The sequence below is a fragment of the Pseudophryne corroboree genome, chromosome 7 (assembly GCF_028390025.1).
Source record: "Pseudophryne corroboree isolate aPseCor3 chromosome 7, aPseCor3.hap2, whole genome shotgun sequence".
Taxonomy (NCBI): Eukaryota; Metazoa; Chordata; class Amphibia; order Anura; family Myobatrachidae; genus Pseudophryne; species Pseudophryne corroboree.
In genome coordinates, this window is record NC_086450.1 from 294,484,971 (window position 1) to 294,505,589 (window position 20,619).

General features: G+C 43.1%; 1 protein-coding gene across 1 annotated transcript in view; it reads right to left on the reverse strand.

Annotated features, from left to right (window-relative positions):
* LOC134944139 (ectonucleotide pyrophosphatase/phosphodiesterase family member 7-like) overlaps nucleotides 1-9,059 on the reverse strand; it is a 43,503-nt gene extending 34,444 nt beyond the window's left edge. The window contains exon 1 of the mRNA XM_063932714.1: nucleotides 8,807-9,059. Within this exon, the coding sequence (XP_063788784.1) occupies nucleotides 8,807-9,059 (253 nt within the window). The remainder of the gene's footprint in view (nucleotides 1-8,806) is intronic.
* Nucleotides 9,060-20,619: the final 11,560 nt, after the last annotated feature.

Genomic DNA, 20,619 nt, shown 5'->3' on the forward strand with positions numbered 1-20,619 from the left:
ATATTATATACACCTAGCAGATGTAAAGGTTCTCCTATTAAAAGCATGGACTTTGGCCTGGCTTACTCCACCTTCAAGGACACTTTAAAGACAGACCTTTTATAGGGAAGGTAGGTGCCAAATAGTAGGATTATTTGCTCACAAGGTGGAAAAGTTCAAATTTGCAAAAACTAGTCGCAACAGATCACAATTAGTAATTAGCCTTTAAATGGTTTAATGCATATTGGACAATGAAACCCCAATGTTTCATAGCCATCTAATATAAAACCAAAATCCTGTCAATTTCTGTACAGTGTAGTGTAAGAGAAGAAATAAAAAAATATTTTGCCAGTTAATACTATTAATGCACAACAGTTTTTTCTAGAAATAAAAGCTTTGCACTTCAGTTCATCCTTTTCCAGAGCAGTATAATGTCTATTTCTTCATGGCAAAATGCCCTTAATCCAGCAAAAATATCCATTTTTTTAAAGGTCCAGGGATTTTTTTTTATTACTATCGCCAGATACTGTAAGCCTGCAGCAGTTAATATTTAGCATTTTTTCTTTATTTTGAACCCCTGGATTCTACTGAACAAGAGGACCAAAGGGCTATAGGGGATGTAGGTAAGTATGTGTGAGTATGAATGTTCATGGGTGTTTGATAAACTTTTATTTTCTATGGTGTGTGTGTCATGACTTTATTTTAATATTTCTTCTACAGGGGGGATACAGGTGCCAGCAAGCCCTTTAATGCCCAACATGCTAATACTTTTGGTTCTCCAAGTACCAGCATGAGGGGAAACTTGCTGGCACCTGTAGTTCCACCTGTAAAAGACAATATTAATTAAATATTAACTATACTGCTTCCCATTCTTAGTAGTGTAAGGCAACATGTAATTGTAACAAAAGTGCAAAGTTGAATAAAACAATAGTCCATTATTGGTGGGTTTTTTTTTGCATTCATTTAGCAACAGTAAAATGAAAATCTCGGACTGATACATAAATACTAATGATATAGTATAAATACATTACATTTCTCCATAACTGTGTCTGTCTGATTGTACGTCTTATTTATTTAAGGGGCTGATACATTGCATGTAAGTCCGTTTTATGGACAGACGGGATTTTTAACGCTGCACATAGGGGATCATTCTGAGTTGCTCGCTCGTTGCCGATTTTCGCTATACTGCGATTAGTCGCTTACTGCGCATGCGCAAGGTTCGCAGAGCGCATGCGCTTAGTTATTTTACACAAAAGTTAGGTATTTTACTCACGGCATAACAAAGCTTTTTCATCGCTGTGCTGATCGTAGTGTACAGGATGTGGGTGTTTCTGGGTGGAAACTGGCCGTATTATGGGAGTGTGGAGAAACGGGGGAGTGGTTGGGCAAACGCTGGGTGTGTTTGTGACGTCAAACCAGGAACGAAAAGGACTGAGCTGGTCTTAATGGCTGAGTAAGTCTGGAGCTGCTCAGAAACGGCTAAGAAATTTCTATTCGCAATTCTACTAATCTTTCGTTCGCACTTCTGCTAAGCAGAGGGCGGCGGCTTAGCATGTGCAATGCTGCTAAAATCAGCTAGCGAGCGAACAACTCGGAATCACCCCCATACTCCTTAGCCAAACGCGAGCATCTGTGGGCATTTCAGAGTTGTGCACATCCCAGTTGTATTCGGCTGAATGTGTGTAACTGGGTGTGACTGTATCTTTGATCCATAGGCTAAGCTGAGTGAGGGTGTGTTATGTGCATGTATAGTAGTCATAATTGCAGAATTTTTCTCTTGCAATAGGTTTAGGGTGGTCCAAGTGTACACTGATAATGTTAAAAGCTATTTCCACTAGGGATGAGCGGGTTCGGTTCCTCGGAATCCGAACCCGCCCGAACTTCAGTTTTTTTTACACGGGGCCGAGCGACTCGGATCTTCCCGCCTTGCTCGGTTAACCCGAGCGCGCCCGAACGTCATCATCCCGCTGTCGGATTCTCGCGAGGCTCGGATTCTATCGCGAGACTCGGATTCTATATAAGGAGCCGCGCGTCGCCGCCATTTTCACACGTGCATTGAGATTCATAGGGAGAGGACGTGGCTGGCGTCCTCTCCGTTTATAGAGAAGAGAGTGAGACAGTAGAGAGAGACACAGTAGTAATTTTGGGGAGCATTAGGAGGAGTACTAGTAGTTACTTGCTGAAGTGATAGATAGTGTGACTGTATTATCTGACTTGTGGGGGAGACACTGACAGTGGGGAGCAGTTAGAGTCTGAGAGCAGGACTCAGGAGTACATATAACGTACAGTGCACACTTTTGCTGCCAGAGTGCCACACTGCCATTGTGACCACACTGACCACCAGTATAATATATATTGTGATTGTCTGCTTAGGAGTACTACTTGCAAGTTGCTGATAGTGTGACCAGTGACCTGACCACCAGTTTAATAATCACCACCAGTGAGTTTAATATATATATATATATATATATATATATATATATATATAATTGTATATAATATATATATAATATTGTATACCACCTACCCGTGGTTTTTTTCTTTTTCTTTCTTCTTTATACATACTACTATAGTAGCTTACTGTAGCAGTCTGCGGTGCTGCTGAGCTGACAGTGTCCAGCAGGTCCGTCATCAGTCATTACATAATAAATATATCTACCTGTCCGGCTGCAGTACTAGTGATATTATATATATATATATATTGATTTCATCTCATTATCATCCAGTCTATATTAGCAGCAGACACAGTACGGTAGTCCACGGCTGTAGCTACCTCTGTGTCGGCAGTCGCTCGTCCATCCATAATTGTATACCACCTACCCGTGGTTTTTTTTTTCTTTCTTCTTTATACATACTACTATAGTAGCTTACTGTAGCAGTCTGCGGTGCTGCTGAGCTGACAGTGTCCAGCAGGTCCGTCATCAGTCATTACATAATAAATATATCTACCTGTCCGGCTGCAGTACTAGTGATATATATATATATATATTGATTTCATCTCATTATCATCCAGTCTATATTAGCAGCAGACACAGTACGGTAGTCCACGGCTGTAGCTACCTCTGTGTCGGCAGTCGCTCGTCCATCCATAATTGTATACCACCTACCCGTGGTTTTTTTTTTCTCTCTTCTTTATACATACTACTATAGTAGCTTACTGTAGCAGTCTGCGGTGCTGCTGAGCTGACAGTGTCCAGCAGGTCCGTCATCAGTCATTACATAATAAATATATCTACCTGTCCGGCTGCAGTACTAGTGTGATATAATATATATTGATTTCATCTCATTATCATCCAGTCTATATTAGCAGCAGACACAGTACGGTAGTCCACGGCTGTAGCTACCTCTGTGTCTTTTAGTTGTGCCTATTAAAATATGGAGAACAAAAATGTTGAGGTTCCAAAATTAGGGAAAGATCAAGATCCACTTCCACCTCGTGCTGAAGCTGCTGCCACTAGTCATGGCCGAGACGATGAAATGCCAGCAACGTCGTCTGCCAAGGCCGATGCCCAATGTCATAGTACAGAGCATGTAAAATCCAAAACACCAAATATCAGTAAAAAAAGGACTCCAAAATCTAAAATAAAATTGTCGGAGGAGAAGCGTAAACTTGCCAATATGCCATTTACCACACGGAGTGGCAAGGAACGGCTGAGGCCCTGGCCTATGTTCATGGCTAGTGGTTCAGCTTCACATGAGGATGGAAGCACTCAGCCTCTCGCTAGAAAAATGAAAAGACTCAAGCTGGCAAAAGCACCGCAAAGAACTGTGCGTTCTTCGAAATCCCAAATCCACAAGGAGAGTCCAATTGTGTCGGTTGCGATGCCTGACCTTCCCAACACTGGACGTGAAGAGCATGCGCCTTCCACCATTTGCACGCCCCCTGCAAGTGCTGGAAGGAGCACCCGCAGTCCAGTTCCTGATAGTCAGATTGAAGATGTCAGTGTTGAAGTACACCAGGATGAGGAGGATATGGGTGTTGCTGGCGCTGGGGAGGAAATTGACAAGGAGGATTCTGATGGTGAGGTGGTTTGTTTAAGTCAGGCACCCGGGGAGACACCTGTTGTCCGTGGGAGGAATAGGGCCGTTGACATGCCTGGTGAAAATACCAAAAAAATCAGCTCTTCGGTGTGGAAGTATTTCACCAGAAATGCGGACAACATTTGTCAAGCCGTGTGTTGCCTTTGTCAAGCTGTAATAAGTAGGGGTAAGGACGTTAACCACCTCGGAACATCCTCCCTTATACGTCACCTGCAGCGCATTCATAATAAGTCAGTGACAAGTTCAAAAACTTTGGGCGACAGCGGAAGCAGTCCACTGACCAGTAAATCCCTTCCTCTTGTAACCAAGCTCACGCAAACCACCCCACCAACTCCCTCAGTGTCAATTTCCTCCTTCCCCAGGAATGCCAATAGTCCTGCAGGCCATGTCACTGGCAATTCTGACGAGTACTCTCCTGCCTGGCATTCCTCCGATGCATCCTTGCGTGTAACGCCTACTGCTGCTGGCGCTGCTGTTGTTGCTGCTGGGAGTCGATGGTCATCCCAGAGGGGAAGTCGTAAGCCCACTTTTACTACTTCCACCAAGCAATTGACTGTCCAACAGTCCTTTGCGAGGAAGATGAAATATCACAGCAGTCATCCTGTTGCAAAGCGGATAACTGAGGCCTTGACAACTATGTTGGTGTTAGACGTGCGTCCGGTATCCGCCATTAGTTCACAGGGAACTAGACAATTTCTTGAGGTAGTGTGCCCCCGTTACCAAATACCATCTAGGTTCCACTTCTCTAGGCAGGCGATACCGAGAATGTACACGGACGTCAGAAAAAGACTCACCAGTGTCCTAAAAAATGCAGTTGTACCCAATGTCCACTTAACCACGGACATGTGGACAAGTGAAGCAGGGCAGGGTCAGGACTATATGACTGTGACAGCCCACTGGGTAGATGTATGGACTCCCGCCGCAAGAACAGCAGCGGCGGCACCAGTAGCAGCATCTCACAAACGCCAACTCTTTCCTAGGCAGGCTACGCTTTGTATCACCGGTTTCCAGAATACGCACACAGCTGAAAACCTCTTACGGCAACTGAGGAAGATCATCGCGGAATGGCTTACCCCACTTGGACTCTCCTGTGGATTTGTGGCATCGGACAACGCCAGCAATATTGTGTGTGCATTAAATATGGGCAAATTCCAGCACGTCCCATGTTTTGCACATACCTTGAATTTGGTAATGCAGAATTTTTTAAAAAACGACAGGGGCGTGCAAGAGATGCTGTCGGTGGCCAGAAGAATTGCGGGACACTTTCGGCGTACAGGCACCACGTACAGAAGACTGGAGCACCACCAAAAACGCCTGAACCTGCCCTGCCATCATCTGAAGCAAGAAGTGGTAACGAGGTGGAATTCAACCCTCTATATGCTTCAGAGGTTGGAGGAGCAGCAAAAGGCCATTCAAGCCTATACAATTGAGCACGATATAGGAGGTGGAATGTACCTGTCTCAAGCGCAGTGGAGAATGATTTCAACGTTGTGCAAGGTTCTGCTGCCCTTTTGAACTTGCCACACGTGAAGTCAGTTCAGACACTGCCAGCCTGAGTCAGGTCATTCCCCTCATCAGGCTTTTGCAGAAGAAGCTGGAGGCATTGAAGGAGGAGCTAAAAGGGAGCGATTCCGCTAGGCATGTGGGACTTGTGGATGGAGCCCTTAATTCGCTTAACAAGGATTCACGGGTGGTCAATCTGTTGAAATCAGAGCACTACATTTTGGCCACCGTGCTCGATCCTAGATTTAAAACCTACCTTGGATCTCTCTTTCCGGCAGACACAAGTCTGCTGGGGTTCAAAGACCTGCTGGTGACAAAATTGTGAAGTCAAGCGGAACGCGACCTGTCAACATCTCCTCCTTCACATTCTCCCGCAACTGGGGGTGCGAGGAAAAGGCTCAGAATTCCGAGCCCACCCGCTGGCGGTGATGCAGGGCAGTCTGGAGCGACTGCTGATGCTGACATCTGGTCCGGACTGAAGGACCTGACAACGATTACGGACATGTCGTCTACTGTCACTGCATATGATTCTCTCACCATTGAAAGAATGGTGGAGGATTATATGAGTGACCGCATCCAAGTAGGCACGTCAGACAGTCCGTACTTATACTGGCAGGAAAAAGAGGCAATTTGGAGGCCCTTGCACAAACTGGCTTTATTCTACCTAAGTTGCCCTCCCACAAGTGTGTACTCCGAAAGAGTGTTTAGTGCCGCCGCTCACCTTGTCAGCAATCTGCGTACGAGGTTACTTCCAGAAAATGTGGAGAAGATGATGTTCATTAAAATGAATTATAATCAATTCCTCCGTGGAGACATTGACCAGCAGCAATTGCCTCCACAAAGTACACAGGGAGCTGAGATGGTGGATTCCAGTGGGGACGAATTGATAATCTGTGAGGAGCGGGATGTACACGGTGATATATCGGAGGATGATGATGAGGTGGACATCTTGCCTCTGTAGAGCCAGTTTGTGCAAGGAGAGAATAATTGCTTCTTTTTCGGTGGGGGTCCAAACCAACCCGTCATTTCAGTCACAGTCGTGTGGCAGACCTTGTCACTGAAATGATGGGTTGGTTAAAGTGTGCATGTCCTGTTTATACAACATAAGGGTGGGTGGGAGGGCCCAAGGACAATTCCATCTTGCACCTCTTTTTTCTTTAATTTTTCTTTGCGTCATGTGCTGTTTGGGGAGTGTTTTTTGGAAGGGCCATCCTGCGTGACACTGCAGTGCCACTCCTAGATGGGCCAGGTGTTTGTGTCGGCCACTAGGGTCGCTTATCTTACTCACACAGCTACCTCATTGCGCCTCTTTTTTTCTTCTTTGCGTCATGTGCTGTTTGGGGAGTGTTTTTTGGAAGGGCCATCCTGCGTGACACTGCAGTGCCACTCCTAGATGGGCCAGGTGTTTGTGTCGGCCACTAGGGTCGCTTAGCTTACTCACACAGCTACCTCATTGCGCCTCTTTTTTTCTTCTTTGCGTCATGTGCTGTTTGGGGAGTGTTTTTTGGAAGGGCCATCCTGCGTGACACTGCAGTGCCACTCCTAGATGGGCCAGGTGTTTGTGTCGGCCACTAGGGTCGCTTAGCTTACTCACACAGCTACCTCATTGCGCCTCTTTTTTTCTTCTTTGCGTCATGTGCTGTTTGGGGAGTGTTTTTTGGAAGGGCCATCCTACGTGACACTGCAGTGCCACTCCTAGATGGGCCAGGTGTTTGTGTCGGCCACTAGGGTCGCTTATCTTACTCACACAGCTACCTCATTGCGCCTCTTTTTTTCTTCTTTGCGTCATGTGCTGTTTGGGGAGTGTTTTTTGGAAGGGCCATCCTGCGTGACACTGCAGTGCCACTCCTAGATGGGCCAGGTGTTTGTGTCGGCCACTTGGGTCGCTTAGCTTACTCACATAGCTACCTCATTGCGCCTCTTTTTTTCTTTGCGTCATGTGCTGTTTGGGGAGTGTTTTTTGGAAGGGCCATCCTGCGTGACACTGCAGTGCCACTCCTAGATGGGCCAGGTGTTTGTGTCGGCCACTAGGGTCGCTTAGCTTAGTCATCCAGCGACCTCGGTGCAAATTTTAGGACTAAAAATAATATTGTGAGGTGTGAGGTATTCAGAATAGACTGAAAATTAGTGGAAATTATGGTTTTTGAGGTTAATATTACTCTGGGATCAAATGACCCCCAAATTCTATGATTTAAGCTGTTTTTTAGGGTTTTTTGAAAAAAACACATGAATCCAAAACACACCCGAATCCGACAAAAAAAATTCGGTGAGGTTTTGCCAAAACGCGGTCGAACCCAAAACACGGCCGCGGAACCGAGCCCAAAACCAAAACACAAAACCCGAAAAATTTCAAGTGCACATCCCTAATTTCCACAAGCAAATGGATGATGGAGGTGCTGCGGTTGTGTAAATGCATACAAGTTATATCTGTTTATCCGCATTAAGTGCAATTGTGGTCAACGTGCAAGCAAATATGCATCAGATCAGATCCTATGGGGCATATGTAATAGGGTTCCAGTTTGCTGGAGGAGAGGAGTGCCGGACGATTTCGGACGTTTTTTTAAAGCAGCAATCATTTACAAGGCATATTCCAAATCTGGAATATCATAATTTCAAAATTAGGGTGCAGATTTTAAAAATGAGTTCTATTCTAGTTGTCACTTGTTTCTAATCTTAAATGGGGCTCCAACCAATCAGCTCATAACTGTCATGTGTTTGAAAAACTACAGTTAGAAGCTTATTGGTTGGAGCACGATTTGAGATTAGTAACGAGTGATTACTAGAATATCACTTGTTGTTAAATCTTCCCAAAAGTTTCAATAGTTGTTACGGGTTGGGTTCGGGTGACCGGCTTTTGGTATTCCGTTGGTCACCATACCGACGCTGGGATCCCAAGCCTTAGGTTGCCGGCAGGGTAGCGAGCGCAACGAAGCCCCTTGCAGGCTTGCGGCACTCACCACAGGTTCTATTCCCACTCTCTGGGTATTGTGTACACCAACGAGTGGGAATAGTCTCTGTTAGTTGGCATGCCGACTGTCGGGCTGGCAATCGGTCGGGATCCCGGCGTCGGTCACATAACTACATCCCGTTGTTTCAACAGTAAGACCATTTTACAATTGATAATTCAATTTTTTTGTTCACATAAAACAATTTTGCTTAACAAATTCTATACAATTATTTATCATTTCTGTGTGATAATTGCATAGATTAAACATTACCTGTTAGCAGCCTTTTAGTCAAAACAATCAAAGTGGAATTCCCTTGCTTGGCTCTGGAGACTTACCAGTGATGGTAGTGAAGTGAGAGGGAGATGTCATTGTTACAAATGGTGGGGTTACATACTTTGCTTTCACCCCTATCTCTGACAGGTAGTCCAGTAGTGGAGTATCAACATCTTGGTCATAATTCCAACGAAATCCATCAAAGGAGATGAGAAGCAGTTTATTAGATGGTTCTTTTCCATTCTTAAAAATTGGTTTGCAGAAAATGATTGTGAATAAATTGAAAACTAATATGACAGAACTACTTGTTTTCATGGTGATGTGTGGATGGTAAGCTAGTGTTCCGATCTGTTGCCTGTCACTGAAAACTCTGTATGTCTGTGTCTTATCAATTGCTTATCAGGCCAAAGCTCACTCCAGATAGCAATTTATCTCAATGTTATTTTCTTTTGTAACTTGAATAATTGGGACTGGGGCAAGAAGAAAACATAATTTTTTGAAAATGATGCTAAATTAATTGGATTTGTGAATAAACAGATTTTGTGGAAAAGTGGTACTAACTCAATTATGTTATTAGGGGGGTCATTTATCAAACAACATTTGCAGCTATGTCCCCAAAAACACCCGTTGCCGTAATCCTTCCATCGCCGCCAGCAGCCACATTCCCCATAGGTTTCTATGGTGAATGTGACGCTGCCAGATTTACTAATATTGGCAATGCAAAGAATCTTTTCATTGTGGTAGCCCATTGTAGCCTATGGGCTACACATCATAAAATATAGTTCCGTCAACGTTCCCCAGGAACCCTCTGTCGGAGATGGGCGCTTTGCATGGTGGTCACCCTGACCGTGCGTGCATATCGGCTCCGGAAACACACTCGGCGCATTGCAGGTATGGACTACTTTCTGAGCCCTTGTCCCTGCCTGTGCCTGGTGATGCATACACATGCAATGCAATCCTAGGTGCTAATATTGTGCCCAGATTGCATTGCAAATGCGACCATTGATAAATGGGCGCCTTAGAATTTTGTTTTTAATTGTATGTAACATACACATTGTGGGGTTGATTCTGAGGTGGGAGCAAAGCAAAAAGCAAGTACAGGTTGAGTCTCCAATATCCAAAATTCCAGACATATTTTGGTTTTCACAATTTTCCGTATTTCGTAATATTTGCATACCGTAATAAGATATATTGGGAGTGGGAATGGGACCCAAGTCTAATATATTTCATATATACATATAGCCTAAAGGTAATTTTAAACAATATTTTTAATGCATGCAACAAAGTTTGTGTACATTGAACCATAAGAAAACAAAGGTGACACTATGTCAGTCATGCTCAAAAAATGTTAGATTTCAGAATATTTTGGATATCAGATATGGGAGACTCAACCTATAACGTTTCACTTGTAACAAACCATGTTGCAATGCAAAATGGTGTAAATAGAAGTCCATTAAATATATTTTGCTTGGGGCATTGTATTCACATAAGCTAAAAGAGGGTACACACGGAGAGATCAGTGCTTAAATTCTAAGCAATCTGACTCTCTGTGATCTCTGTGATCTCTCTGTGTGTATGCCCCACATCGATATTGATGTGCGGCCCGTGTGTCGCTATCACCGGTGCTAGATTGGCATGCATGCAGGCACAATCCCGCTGGGTGAAATGAGCGCCCTCCCCCCTCCCCTCCGTCAGCTCCCCTTGCTCAGCACACATCGTGTTGTGCTGAGCGGGGGGAGAGATGTGTGCTGAGCGGTCACTGATAGATCGCTCAGCACACATCTCTACCCATGTGTACGGGGCTTAAGTGAGATAGATTTACTAATAAAATAATTATCTCCAAAACTATTTCTTTATAGAATAATTATACAGGTAACACGTACAATTAAATCCTTGATAGATTAATTAAATACACTAACGGGATTGCTTCTGGATAGTGCAGGTATACTTGTACCTCAACAACACAAGATCTACCAATCCAGTCAAAGCTACTTTGGTCATTTATTTAGCTGTATACTCAAGGTTATCAAAATCTGGCCTACATGGCCAACTGTAATTTCTTGTTGTGTTCACTTTTCATAATTACATTTCATGTTTGGGCCTCTTCAAATGGACTCTCTGTGCACCATTCATGTTGGTATCCAGGTAGTAAGGACAATCTAACAGCCTGGAAATAAAGTGAGGTCTTCATTTGTTTCCTAAAAAACCATCACCCTGACATATCATTCAGTATATTGGCTGGGCCTACCCTGACCAAACTGGACATATATTGGCTGGCCCTACCCTGACCAAACTGGACATATATTGGCTGGGCCTACCCTGACCAAACTGGACATATATTGGCTGGGCCTACCCTGACCAAACTGGACATGTGGGAAAAGTAAATTATGAAACCCAGGCATCAGCAGTGACAATACTGTAGTCACAGGAAACAGAACTGACATATAAGTGATAGAGCAGATATTGTAGGTGCAGGCTACAGAACTAAAGGAACAGGAAATAATGACAATGCTGAAGATGCTCGGGTAACAGTGGTGGAGAGATGGGAACCATATAAAGCAAGGGTACAATGAGAGAACAGAGTCCATTAACATGTTTAAGGATAAATAAACAGTCATGAGATACAGCAGCAGGCTCATCAATTACAATGCAACCACTATATGTATAGCTCTGATACAGAAGTATTCTTTTACAGTGTATCAGTCAGGGATAATCAGAGGCAGCTTTAAAGCATAGTTGTTGAGATGTATTATGAACAAAATGCACTCCCTATATGTATCAAGCTCCGGAAAGTAAAAAGTTCCAGAGCATGAACCCGATAGGAAATTCCATCTATAGATGGCATTGCCTATAGAATTCCGTGGCAGTGGTTCTCAAACTGTTTTCAATTAGGGCCCCTTAGAGTATCATAATTTTTTCCACAGAATCCCTAGGCTAAATGTTTATTTTGGAGATATTCAGTAAAAATATACAATTACAGGTTGAGTATCCCTTATCCAAAATGCTTGGGACCAGAGGTATTTTGGATATCGGATTTTTCCGTATTTTGGAATAATTGCATACCATAATGAGATATCATGGTGATGGGACCTAACTCCAAGCACAGAATGCATTTATGTTACATATACACCTTATACACACAGCTGGAAGATAATTTTAGCCAATATTTTTTGTAACTTTGTGCATTGAACAAAGTGTATCTATAGTCACAAAATTCATTTATGTTTCATATACACCTTATACACACAGCCTGAAGGTCATTTAATACAATATTTGTAATAACTGTATGTATTAAACAATGTTTGTGTACATTGAGCCATCAAAAAACAAAGGTTTCACTATCTCACTCTCACGCAAAAAAGTCCGTATTTCGGAATATTCCGTATTTCGGAATATTTGGATATGGGATACTCAACCTGTAATAAGTTGTGCGGTTATGTCATTTTTAGGTTCAGTTATGTGGAGAGGGGAAGGATTTGCTTCTGTTTGCATATTTTATGATGGAAGCCACTAGGCAATGGTTTTGCCTATGATAGTGACCATACATAATTTGAATTGGTCCTGGACCGCTCTCCCAGAGGACACCTGCAAGTGCCTAGACAATATAGCTCTCAATGCAAACATTAAGAAAATGCGCCCCCCATCCCATAGACATTCTAAAAAAAATTGTGCGCACCCCCAGACAGGGTGTGTGGCCTCAGTAAAATGGGCATGTTCTCACTAAAAATGAATGTGGCCTCACTAAAAATAGGTATGGCCTTGCAGGTACTTTACACCAAGTTTTGAGACCACCAGACCTCGGCCACCACAGGAAAGTAAAAATTCGACCATATTATGCCCCAGACAGTAATGCCCCTTGCATCATATTATGTCCCACACAGTAATGCCCCCTGCACCATAATAAGCCATATACAGTAATGCCCCTGACACTATATTTTGCCCCACACAGTACTGCTCAGAGTACTGCTCAGGACAACTTATTATGCCCCACAGTTATGCCCTACCACCTTAATATGCCCCACAGTATTGGTACCTTTTTGCTTATCATCAGGGGGTTTCACAGCACGGGCCGCTTCCCATTTAGCACTTGCGGTCACTGCAGTATCTCCCCGGCTGCTCCCCATTATCTCCATGGCGGCTTCTGCACTTCCGGGTATTGGAATCCTCTTCTGTTCACGACAGATGCTAGAGGTCCGGTAGGCGGTGGCCATTTTAGTTGCAACATTTTAATCAGTATTCTATGCGGTCAGCTAGACCACATAGAATACTGGTGCAAAGTCACTGGTTGCGGCGCACCATGCAATTGCACAGATCACCTGGCCCTAAAAACGGCCCTACCCAAGGCACCTCAGGATGCCACGACACCCATTTTTAGAACCACTGGTCTATTGGTTTCTTACCTCAGAATTCCCTTGAGAGATATCCAAAGGAAAGTCCTCACAATTTTAAAGACAGCTCTTATCAAATGAGCTGTCTTTGCATTTATATTTGCAATTATTCATGCATACAGAGTTTATAAATGCTGCTATACATTAAATTACAGTTGTACTATATATCCTGCCCAGAATCATGACAATTGTATATCGCTGGACAGTAGGTAGGCAATAGTTAGCAGTAGTCAATTGATAACTATGATATGTCACCTTGATTTAGACATCACTGAACCACACCTTTTGTTTCTCATCATGATTCTTAATCTCCTTGAAAGATTAAGTAAGTAAGTGGCAACATCTTATTGACCAAAGTGACTAGTCCAGCTAACTGTTGTGTAATGTTTCTGATATTAACTAGTAACATTCCTCCTCTTTTCTGTAGTACTACTTCCATTTTAATAGCCAGGAATTGGGTTTAGTAGCTTTCAAAAGTACTCCATTTCTGATCCACCCCAGCAGTAGGTAGGTCAGTGTGAATTATGCTGGATGTACTTCCTGTGATGGTTCATGCTGTAGAGCTTTTATACACAGCCAGGAGTGTATATTACTCTCTGGGCTCCTAAAAGATGTTTTTGAACTGAATGACCTTATCAAGCCTTTGGAGGCCAGGCAATCCGAAGAGACCTACATAGGAGGCACATTTATGACTTGCTTAGTAGCAAAGGGTTTTCTGGCCTCAGAATGTTCAATGTCACTTTGCTATCAGATGCAGTAGGTATAAAAATGTAGCACAAGCATAAAATTACATTCAGTAAGATAACATGTTACTTCTTTGGAATATAGCTGATGTATTATTGCTATGTCTAGAGCAAAGGTGTGTCTAACATAAACCCTTAGATAGATAACATAATCTATAATGTATACTGAGCATGTACAGTATGTGGTCTATAAATCAATAAAACAGAAGTCACACACACCAAGATACATATAAACCAGTGTATCATATTACACCATTTAAAAATAAACAATGACTCAAGTAACTATAACAACTTGGGGTATTTTACCATATTGGGGTATTTTACCCTAATATGTTAATAGAAATAAACAACTACTTAAATAAATGTAATGAAACTGATTACTACAATAAGAATTCTAATCACTTGGTGTCAAACATAGAGCAGCACATAATGGTGATATAGTGTAAGGAGTTAGAAGTGGTAGCCTGGGCATTCTTTTATTGCTTGTATCTCCAAATGAGACGGCAGCCACTGGCCAATAAATAAGTATATCAATGGCTCCAAGGGCTTCCTGTAACATGTAACGCCACAAGAGTACAGTACTATTATTTGGGTTGGGTGTTTTAGTTACACAGTCCAAATGTAGATATTCAAAATCTAGACACTCTAATGTCAACAGGTACAATATTTAGACAACCAACATGGATTATATATCAACAGCCAATATGTAGTCATGGACATAATGTAGACATTTAATATACAGTATAGAATCGGTATTAAAATACAGAGGAAGCACACAATAATATTGAATTTCAATTTTATTATTAAAAGATAAATATATGTATCAACATGTGCAAACTTATCAATAGCACAGAATACAATATAAAACAGGTGATCCAGTGATTCCTGATCTGGTATAACATATGCTTATAATTTAGATGGAGTTCGTTTCATTAAATACAGAATGTTTCCATAAATGATGTGATTACTTCTCCCACAAATATTCACTTGTGTCAATAATTGCAGTCTGATCAGACAAGTTATTAGCAGTGGAAAAAGATAAAATGCAGGAAGACAACACAGTTGTTGTAGGGCCAGTGCTATGCTCGGCCTCCCCCCTATTTGCTTTATAGGTTGCTCAGCAGTATTGATGTATTGCGGTCCTGGGAGTTTTAAGAGAATCCCAATGAAGTATGCAACTAGCTGTGGACTCGACCGGAGGAAGTACGGGAGTCTGTGAATTACGGGGGTAATGTGAATAAGATGCTACTGTGTGTTTTAATTTGAATTGGGGGTACTATTGTGTGGCCACACACCTTCCTTGTGATACCACACCTCTTTGGTTCATGCTATCCCTTTATTACTTATGGGAGGGAGGGCACAAACTTATAGTTTGCAAGGGGATGTCGAATACCCTAGCACTGGCCCTGGCTGTGTGAGGGAATCTTTTTTCAATAAACTGATTAAACATTTGGTGTCTGTGTACTTTTTTTCCCCCTAAATATTTTCTTTACAGGCTGATTAAAGGTGCAAGCAGGCCCTTAATTAACAGGCATGCTGGCACTTGTGGTTCTACAAGTGCCATCATGCTGGAACAGGCTTGCTGGGACTTTTAGGCTACCTGTAAAGACTGACCTAGAGTGCTGGTACGAGCACTATGGCTGCATTTTGTTGGGGATCATGACTGGGCTGAACAGAGTGGGCTGGTTAACGGTATGGTATGGGACCGCACACTGTGCGACTCCCTGCTATAGTGTTACCTCCCCGGCTGGTTCAGTCCACTGCTGGTAATTGGAAAATAGGGGGAAATGGGGGGCATGCATTTAAAAAAAATTTTTTTAACTGTTTTGCTGCTCCTAGCCTGGTGGCTCTCACAGGCATCTGAGCTTTTAACAGTCTGTCTTTTAACAACCAAAAACTGAATAGCTGCTTATAAGCGCCCAAATAATAGACTGTGCAATGCCAAAGAATTCCCCTGATATAATGCGCGGCCGACAACACTAGGTGAGTGTCATATAAAGATTGCAGAAAACAGGGAAACGGCTGCGCAATGTAACAGGGGAAAAAATTGATGAGAGCCGACGTTTAAGAGAATTACCACAATTTATTAACCAAGAACACTTAATAAAAACATGCTGATCATAATACCAATGATTTAAAATTATTAATGTGTATGGCTATATAATAGAACACACCTTGATAAATATAAATATCATATAAGGTTTTGGAGCTGCTTGTATAATAAACTTGCTGAAGATCCGTAATCACTCACAAGATTAACACTTGTGGATTCATTTGTATAATGAAATGAGAAGCGGTCCCAGATAATGCACAAAGTTCCCGTCACAGAGCACTGCTGCTGTAATATGTACCTCTCCTGTGGGCTGGTCCGAGACCGGGCGTCCCCGGTTCTTAGTCCTGCGTTGCCCACTCGTGCTATGCAGCAAGGAGATGGTAAAGGCCGCCGGGCTGATGTAACAAGTGAGGCCGGTGTAACAGATGAGAGCTGCGTGCTGGTGTGTGCGACTTGCGGGAACCAGAGTGCCGGTAAAGGAATCCGTGGGAACTCGGCAAAGAGCTGCTGATGTGGATACCTTAATCAAGGTGGATGATGAGGCGGGGTTCTAACGCGTTTCGTCACGTATCACGTGACTTTTTCAAAGGTGTATTCCTACCTCTATGCTCAGCAGTATTTAAAGCCAAAGTGGCTAAGGGTGTACAGGTGTACATAATGAAGAATTAATCATTAGAAAACAGTCTGCCTGATAGGCTTAGTAAAAGGCAGTTTGGAGATTTCCAAACTGCCTTTTACTAAGCCTATCATGCACTTTTAGTATATGAGCCGACGTTTTTAACTACAACTGTTTTCTAATCATCAATTCTTCATTATGTACACCTGTACACCCTTAGCCACTTTGGCTTTAAATACTGCTGAGCATAGAGGTAGGAATACACCTTTGAAAAAGTCACGTGATACATGACGAAACGCGTTAGGACCCCGCCTTATCATCCACCTTGATTAAGGTATCCACATCAGCAGCTCTTCGCCGAGTTCCCACGGACTCCTTTACCGGCACTCTGGTTCCCGCAAGCCGCACACACCAGCACGCGGCTCTCATTTGTTACACCGGCCTCACTTGTTACATCAGCCCGGCGGCCTTTACCATCTCCTTGCTGCATAGCACGAGTGGGCAACGCAGGACTAAGAACCGGGGATGCCCGGTCTCGGACCAGCCCACAGGAGAGGTACATATTACAGCAGCAGAGCTCTGTGACGGGAACTTTGTGCATTATCTGGGACCGCTTCTCATTTCATTATACAAATGAATCCACAAGTGTTAATCTTGTGAGTGATTACGGATCTTCAGCAAGTTTATTATACAAGCTGCTCCAAAACCTTATATGATATTTATATTTATCAAGGTGTGTTCTATTATATAGCCATACACATTAATAATTTTAAATCATTGGTATTATGATCAGCATGTTTTTATTAAGTGTTCTTGGTTAATAAATTGTGGTATTTCTCTTAAACGTCAGCTCTCATCAATTTTTTCCCCTGTTACATTGCGCAGCCGTTTCCCTGTTTTCTGTCTTTTAACAACCACTGGCTTTTAGTAGGGGAGGAAATTCACCGGCTGTCATGATCCCGGCTGTCAGGATACTAACGCTGGAATCCCGCACCTGGTGAAATACTGGAATCCCCACTTGGATGGTGGTCCACGCCACCACCCGATGGGGAATAGAACCTTGTTGCGAGGGGACACACTGCGCTCACCGCCGGTATCCTGGCATCGGTCTCCTGACCGCCGGCATCCCGACATCCAGGATATCATACTGATGATCCCTTTAGTAGTGGCTGTTATTTTATTATGACTGTCGACATTTTGTCCCTATCTGTCTAAATTAATTTTTTTCATTTTCAACATTTTGACTGTCTACATATTAACTGTTGACTGTGTTGACATTTTCACTGTGGACATTTAATTATTAATTGTCGACATTTTGACTGTGTACATCTTAACTGTGGATCTTATGAACCTGTCAACCTTGATTGTCGACATTTTGATCATGTTGACTTTATGAAGTCAACATATTTACTGTCTAATTTGTATTACATATCCTATACAATTATTACCCTGGCACACACTGCCTAAGGGGGTACCTGTCGAAAGATCCCCAGCGCTATTTAGAAAGGGGCTATGTTGTCCAGTGTCCGGTCTTTAGGTCGACCATACTTAGGTCAACAGTCATTAGGTCGACCACTATTGGTCGACATGCATCATATCGACATGTTCTATATGTCGACATGGTAACTAGGTCGACATGTACTAGGTCAACATGGAAAAAGGTCCACATGGTTTTTTCCATTTTTTTGAACTTTTTTATACTTTACGATCCACGTGGACTACAACTGGTAATAATAACCTGTGCCGAGCGCAACGGTAGAGGAGCAAGGCACCTTGCCCGAAGCATGGCGAGCAAAGCAAGCCATGCGAGGGGACACAGGGGGTAATTCCAAGTTGATTGCAGCAGGATTTTTGATAACAATTGGGCAAAACCATGTGCACTGCAGGGGAGGCAGATATAACATTTGCAGAGAGAGTTAGATTTGGGTGGGTTATTTTATTTCTGTGCAGGGTAAATACTGGCTGCTTTATTTTACACTGCAAATTAGATTGCAGATTGAACACACCCCACCCAAATCTAACTCTCTCTGCACATGTTATATCTGCCTCCCCTGCAGTGCACATGGGGGGTAATTCCAAGTTGATCGCAGCAGGATGTTTGTTAGCAATTGGGCAAAACCATGTGCACTGCAGGGGAGGCAGTGCAGGGGAGGCAGATATAACATGTGCAGAGACAGTTAGATTTGGGTGGGGTGTGTTCAATCTGCAATCTAATTTGCAGTGTAAAAATAAAGCAGCCAGTATTTACCCTGCACAGAAATAAAATAACCCACCCAAATCTAACTCTTTCTGCACATGTTATATCTGCCTCCCCTGCAGTGCACATGGTTTTGCCCAATTGCTATCAAAAACCCTGCTGCAATCAACTTGGAATTACCCCCATAGTTTTGCCCAATTGCTAACAAAAATCCTGCTGCGATCAACTTGGAATTACCCCCTCAGTGCACTAATTGGGGTTCCCCATCACTTTACAAAGAAAACCACACCATTTTTTTTTAAACTCATGTCGACCTTTTTCCATGTCGACCTAATATATGTGTGTCAACCTATTTTAGGAGTCAACCTAGTCAATGTCGACCAATAGTGGTCGACCTAATGACTGTCAACCTAAGTGTGGCTGACCCTATGATCCACACCCATTTTGTCCTGCTTGGAGGATATACTTTCCTTATGTTCCTGATTTCCTTAGGCAGTTCGATTTTATAATGATTGGGCTATGGCTGGTTTTTAATTATGACAAGGGAACTGCACACTGTGATCAGCTCAATCACCTGAAGCTGGACATTAATGCTGATATAGAAAATTACATTCTAATATTGCAAAGTGAAATTGTAACTTAGGAGAAGTAGTGTGATGCAATACAATTGTGAGCGATGGGGGTCATTCCGAGTTGTTCGCTCGTTGCCGATTTTTGTTATAATGCGATTAGTCGCTTACTGCGCATGTGTAAGGTTCGCAGTGCGCATGCGCTTAGTTATTTTACACAAAAGTTAGTTATTTTACTCACGGCATAACAAAGCTTTTTCATCGCTGTGCTGATCGTAGTGTGATTGACAGGAAGTGGGTGTTTCTGGGCGGAAACTGCCCATTTTATGGGAGTGTGCGGAAAAACGCAGGCGTTCGAGTTGCAAAACGCAGGAGTGGCTGGAGAAACGGGGGAGTGGCGGGCAAACGCTGGGTGTGTTTGTGACGTCAAACCAGGAACAAAAAGGACTGAGCTGGTCGCAATGGCTGAGTAAGTCTGGAGCTACTCAGAAACTGCGGGGTAATCGTTACGAGAAAATTAGCGAAGCTTTCGTTCGCAATTCTGCTATGCTAAGATACACTCCCAGTAGGCGGCGGCTTAGCGTGTGCAATGCTGCTAAAAGCAGCTAGCGAGCGAACAACTCGGAATCACCCCCAATGTACTTGCTACTAGTGTATATATTGGCCCTCATTCCGAGTTGTTCGCTCGCAAGGCGATTTTAGCAGTATTGCACACGCTAAGCCGCCGCCTACTGGGAGTGAATCTTAGCTTCTTAAAATTGCGAACGATGTATTCGCAATATTGCGATTACAAACTTCTTAGCAGTTTCAGAGTAGCTTCAGACTTACTCGGCATCTGCGATCAGTTCAGTGCTTGTCGTTCCTGGGTTGACGTCACAAACACTCCCAGCGTTCGCCCAGACACTCCTCCGTTTCTCCAGCCACTCCCGCGTTTTTTCCGGAAACGGTAGCGTTTTTTCCCACACGCCCATAAAACGGCCTGTTTCCGCCCAGTAACACCCATTTCCTGTCAATCACATTACGATCGCCGGAGCGAAGAAAAAGCCGTGAGTAAAAAAACTATCTTCATTGCAAAATTACTTGGCGCAGTCGCAGTGCGGACATTACGCATGCGCACTAAGCGGAAAATCACTGCGATGCGAAGAAATTTTCCGAGCGAACGACTCGGAATGACCTCCATAGTTTTTACAACTTTGAATTATGATTGGATGGGAAGATATATTTTACAAACATCTATTTTTTAAATTGTCTCATCCTTTAAGTGTATTGGCATACTTAAAATAAATGCATCGTATTCTAATAGTGCATA